The sequence below is a fragment of the Myotis lucifugus genome, unplaced genomic scaffold (genome assembly GCF_000147115.1).
Source record: "Myotis lucifugus unplaced genomic scaffold, Myoluc2.0 scaffold_188, whole genome shotgun sequence".
Taxonomy (NCBI): domain Eukaryota; kingdom Metazoa; phylum Chordata; class Mammalia; order Chiroptera; family Vespertilionidae; genus Myotis; species Myotis lucifugus.
Window position 1 is genome coordinate 1,647,805 of NW_005871236.1, and position 6,000 is coordinate 1,653,804.

General features: G+C 39.1%; 1 protein-coding gene across 1 annotated transcript in view; it reads left to right on the plus strand.

Moving 5' to 3' along the window:
* Positions 1–5,767, plus strand: part of GAP43 (growth associated protein 43) — a 96,503-nt gene extending 90,736 nt beyond the window's left edge. The window contains exon 3 of the mRNA XM_006096843.2: positions 5,084–5,767. Coding sequence (XP_006096905.1) covers positions 5,084–5,172 — 89 coding nt within the window. The 3' untranslated portion in view covers positions 5,173–5,767. The remainder of the gene's footprint in view (positions 1–5,083) is intronic.
* Positions 5,768–6,000: the final 233 nt, after the last annotated feature.

Consider the following 6,000-nt stretch of genomic DNA (forward strand, 5'->3'; position numbering starts at 1 on the left):
AGGCTGGAGAAGTTTATAGCTCTTTACCAGATTCTAACATGGTCTGTAAAAACTGACAGACTATAATTTTTGAGAATTTAAATACTATTTAATATAAACATTACCAAAACTGTCAATTTTGTTAAAAACAAAGCAAAACAAAACAAAACAACTTTTTAACCCCTTTTAGACCAAACCACTAAAATGCATCATGATTTGTTTTTTCTTTGACATACTCCTTCTCATAATAAAGGTGGATTTGAGGGTTGGTGGAGAGAAGCCATCACTAGATAGAATATTAATGACTCTTATAGAGGATAAATTCACTGGCCACCTAAGATGATAAATAGGGAGGTAGGTAGATAGATAGATGATAGATGATAGATAGAAGATAGATAGATAGAAGATAGATAGATAGATAGATGATAGATAGATGATAGATAGATAGATAGATATATCCTGTGATTAATTTAATCTTGCTCTTTTCATGTAATCTCTTAACCAAAATTACAATATCATTATTAGATAAACATCTAATTGAACTTCATTAGCATGAGGTTTTTATGTTTAATATAAACAAAAGTATATTCAGAGCTAAACTGAAAAACAAAAAGTGTTTTCTACTCTTGAACTTGATGGATTTCAGCTGTCATAGCAGCAATTGCAGGTTTTCCTCATTTGCCAGCTTCAGACCTTGTACTTTCACTCACTTGTTCTATGTCACTCGGTATTAAAAATGTCATGTAATTTTTAGCTTCTACAGCCTCTTCTTAAGCAATGACTATCTCAGTGGGAGGCTGATCCTCTCAATGGGAAATGTGATTAATTAACCTAATTGGATCATGATAATTGGAGTGACCAACTGGCCTCAGCCATTCATCTATCTTTGACACTCATCATGATGATCATAGTTTTTGCACAAAATACTAAAGATTACTGTACATATTAACTAATTTCTAGCATTTAAAAATTATGCAATTAACACCAGAAAGTACCAAGACAAGATTTTATATTATATTAGAGGCCTGGTGCATGAAATTCGTGCACTGGAGGGTGGTGTCCCTCAGTCCGGCCTGCGCCCTCGCACAGTCTAGGACCCCTCACTCCTTACTGCCCGCCTGCTTGCTGCTCCTTACCACTAGGCTCACTGCTCCTTAGCGCTCCTGCCACCTCTGCTGCGTTCGCCAGTTGTGAGCCTGGCTTCTGGCTGAGTGGTGCTATCCCTGTAGGAGCACACTGACCACCAGGGGGCAGCTCCTGCATTTAGTGTCTGCCCCCTGATGGTCAGTGCGCATCATAGTGACTGGTCATTCTGCCGTAATGGTCGCTTAGGCTTTTATTATATAGACTAGAAGCCCGGTGCATGAAATTCGTGCGGGGGGGGGGGGGGGGCTCAGCCCAGCCTGCACCCTCTCCAATCTGGAATCCCTCGGGGGATATCTGACTGCCGGTTTAGGCCTAATGCCACAGCAGTCGGACATCCTCCTAAACTGGCAGTTGGACATCCCTTTCATAATCCGGGACTGCTGGCTTCCAACCGCTCGCCTGCCTGCCTGCCCTAACTGCTTCTGCCTGTCAGCCTGATCAATGCCTAACTGCTCCCCTGCCAGCCCGATTTCCCCCAACTGCCCTCCCCTGCCTGCCTGGTCACCCCTAACTGCCCTCCCTTGCCGACCCGGTCACCCTTAACTGCTTTCCCCTGCTGGCCTGGTCGCTCCCAACTGCCCTCCCTTGCAGGTCTGATCTCCCACAACTGCCCTCCCCTGCTGGCCATCTTGTGTCCACATGAGGGCAGCCATCTTTGACCACATGGGAGCAGCCATCTTGTGTGTTGGAATGATGGTCAATTTGCAAATTACTTCTTTATTATATAAGATAGATAAAACTAATCAGGATTCTTCCCTCCATTCTGAGCAGCTTTTACCAAGATCTGTTTTTAGAGTTTATAGGCCCCAGGCTTACATACCTGTAGACTCCCTCCTCTAGCTCCCACTCTGTGAACACCCACTCTTCTTGGGCAAAGTTAAAGGCAGAAAGAGCAATCTAAAGTAGAAGCTGACTAGATGGCTCTGTCCTAGGTTAGAATTCCTTGCTGCCATTCATAAACAGTGTGGCCTTAGGAAAGTTCTTTCATCTTACTGTGCCTCAGTTTCCCACCTATAAAATTGGATGATTAAGGTACCTGTGAGAATTACTAGTATATAAAATGACATAGAATGAAATATGTAGAATGTTCTGAGCATAGAGTCAGGGTCAAATTTGTTAGCTGTAACTAAGTGCTTTAGGGGCCTGGGAAGTCATAAGTCATGATTCTTTCTAGGCAGAGAGGCTGCTGAATAGAACAGGTAAGAAAATATAGATATACAACCATATGGTCAACATGATTTATTAACTACAATGACTTGTCTAGAGTCAGCATCAGTGAAAGAAAGAGGAAGTTAGCAATCTCCAGAAGTTCTTGCTGACATTAAGGCTCAAATGGACCTGTTTATCTATAACTCAGGTTCTGTTCTCAATAAATTTCCCTTTGTCTGAGGTTCAAACCTTTATCAAACTCATATGCAGTCTCCCATTTAAGTGGCTCTAACTAGAGCAGGCATATTGTTCACATCTGATTGCCTATTTTCTTCATTTGCATGTAGGTTTACTTTTTTAAAGAAATATTGCTATGAGTTCTTAGCTTACCTCACTTTTGTGGTTATAAAATATTGTTACTTTAGATTTTCTCCTCCCCATAATTTCCCCATAATTTGGTCTATAAGAATTTAATTGAATCCACTGATTTGACACACTCTATTTTTACTAACTGGTTGTCCCTTTATCTAATACAAAAATAACCCCTTTGTTTAATATTCAATAACATCAAACAAGTATAAAATCACTCTCATCTCATATAAAATATGTATATATTATTGTATGTGTTCAGCTGACTTGAATCCCAGCTAACTGACTGGCATGTTACCTTTTGTAGTCATCTAACTGAACTTTATCGGTTTTAATTATATGACTTTTATTTTACACTAGAGGCCCAGTGCACAAAATTCATGCACGGAGGGGCGAGTTCCCTCAGCCCAAACTGCACCCACTCCAATTGGGGGCCCCTTGGGGAATGTCCGACTGCCGGTTTAGACTCCCTAGGCAACTCAGCACTGACTTCTGGTCTGGTCGAGCCTTCAGTTGTTACAACCCTGGCTCTTTATTATATAGATTTTGGAACAACAATTTGTTTTTAATCATGGAAGTTTTGTAGGTCACTCAAAACCTGTGGACTCTAGGTACTTAGTTTCCAGTGCTGAATTGATAAAATGGATTTGAGCTGAAGCCCCTCTGGTTGAGTATGGCAACCTGATATAATGGGAAAACCTGGTCATGAGCAAATCTAATGATTTAAGGAAAATATCTTCCTTTTCCTGGACTTTAGTTTCCTCATCTGTGAAATAAGTATGTCCATTCATTCTTGCATTCAATAAATACTAATTGAGGGCCTTCCCTGCAGGAGCTAGTTGTTCAAAGTTGAGCAAAATAGATATTGTTATTGACCTTGAAGAGTTATGGTTTAAAATTACTGATGGATGATCTTAAAGGTCCTTCTCACTGTTGACATATTATGATTATAGATTTCATTGTTCATTAAAAGTTTATTATGAAAGGCTAAAACAAGAACAAGGATATTTATTGTTTCTTCACTGCTTCTTCTCAATACTTATAAAAATGCTTGGCACATTGCAGGTGCTTGATACAAATTTATTGAATAAATAAATAATTATGTTTCAAATACTTTGAAGCATTTGAGGAGAGAATATGTAGGTATTGAAGCTCTTTTAATAGAAAATAGTAGCAACTTCAATTAACAGATGCATGTCAAGTGTCACCTTTCCCCCTAGGCCCAGGCAAAAATGTCAATAGAAAGTGGGGAAATTGGGGGGGATTTAACCTGATTGCACACCAATGGGGGACAGAAAGTATGACTGTTTTCCTCTTTTGAATTCTTCTCACCTTAATTCCACAAATATATAATTCTTCTCACCTTACCCAACCTATGTCCACCTTTTATTTTGAATGTTTTAATATCCCTCAAATCATACATACTAGCTCCTAAGATTTTATTTTAGGAAGAGAGTTTTGAAGTATTATTTTGCTCCTACCGTTAATTCTTCTGAACAGTTCAAATCAATATTCTATTCTTTTGTAATTTGAAGAGGGCACTAAATACATTGGGCAAGGCTGGGGAGCTAACTAAATTCTCTAAAAATATTTCAAATTGCTATAGAAGGCCCTCACTAAAATAAATCTGGAAACTTTCTTTTGGCAGAACATTAAATGATTCATTAGCATACTAAATTTCTGTAATCCATGAGGAATGCTGCTGGTACATAAAGTATTATGATGATCAGAATTTAGTTAGTCTCATAGAAAAAATTTTGCTGGAAAATATGATTGGTATGTTGTGTCTTTAATGGTTAATAATGGTCATTTTGGAAGGTTTTGGCCTTTAAAAATATTTATGAGTAGTAGTAGATAGTCTTACTAAAATGACTGCAATTAGGAAATAGCTTACAGTCTTCTACAAACACTCCAAACATTCCCATTGAATTCACTTATTCATAAGACAAGTGTGCTTTGACAGCTTTAGCTTTAAGGGGCTAGAAATTCAAGTATTTCATTTTCCAGCTTTTATAATACTAGAAATAAGGGATGAGAGAGTGGGGATGACTGTTCAATGATCCACATAAAGTATTTGTCACAATTAGTCTGACACTAATGAAAAAATATACAAGATTATTGTTGATTCCCAATGTTAAGAGCTTATACATGGATACTTTGATTGTAAGGCTGAGAGATTAAAGACAATGGTAATTTCTGTGTGGGCTCCTTGCTCCCAATATCATAGCTCCTGAGCTCTTCATATGTGTCACCTAACAACCTTCTGGAAGTAACTCTCCTGAACTTGGAAATTATATTACTAAGACAGCAATCTCCTTTCATCTTAAAGTGCTTGTGAAATTGTATGAAAAAAAGAAATGCATTGCACTATCATGTGAACAGATGAGAAAATATACTAACTCTTCTCCCCTCCCCAACCCTCCCATCTTTTCTTCCTCAGAAGCTGCAGATGAAACCAAACCTAAGGAAAGTGCCCGGCAGGATGAGGGTAAAGGAGAAGAACTCGAGGCGGACCAAGAACATGCCTGAACTCTTAAGAAATGGCTTTCCACGTCCCCGCCCTCCCCTCTCCTGGACCCTGTCTCTCCCCACCCTCTTCTCAGCACCACTCTGAAGTTGCCCTTCCTGTCCTGCTCACGTCTGTGAGTCCGTCCTCTCCCACCCACTAGCCCTCTTTCTCTCTATGTGGCAAACATTTAAAAAAAAAATAAGCAGGAAAGATCCCAAGTCAAACAGTGTGGCTTAAACATTTTTTGTTTCTTGGTGTTGTTATGGCGAGTTTTTGGTAATGATGATCCAATCATTTTGGGAAATTCTTGCACTGTATCCAAGTTTTTTGAATTGGTGCATGTGGCCCTGTGGGAGTCCACTTTCCTCTCTATCTCTCTCTGTTCCAAGTGTGTGTGCAATGTTCCGTTCATCTGAGGAGTCCAAAATATCGAGTGAATTCAAAACCATTTTTCTTTTCCTTTTCAATGTGATGGAATGAACAAAAGGAAAAAAAATTAAAAACCCAGTTTGTTTTGAAAATAAATAAATAAAGCAAATGTGCCAATTAGCATTACTTATGGCTCTAAGGCTCCTTTTTCAATCTGAATATTAATAAACCATGAGAGTAATCAAACTCCAATGGCTCTGCATTTCTGTTCCACCTTATCATTAATTAGCTTGACACACCCTCTAACTGGGATCTTACATTTTATCTTCTTTCTAGTCTCCCATTCTTACACCGGCAACCCTAACAAAGAAAAAACAATGAAGCTTAAGGCTCTGGCCAGGACCAATGGCTTTGGTCCTCAATGAGATGGTTGGGGGCTGTATTAGTTTGCTAGGCTGCTGTAACAAAGTGCCACAGAC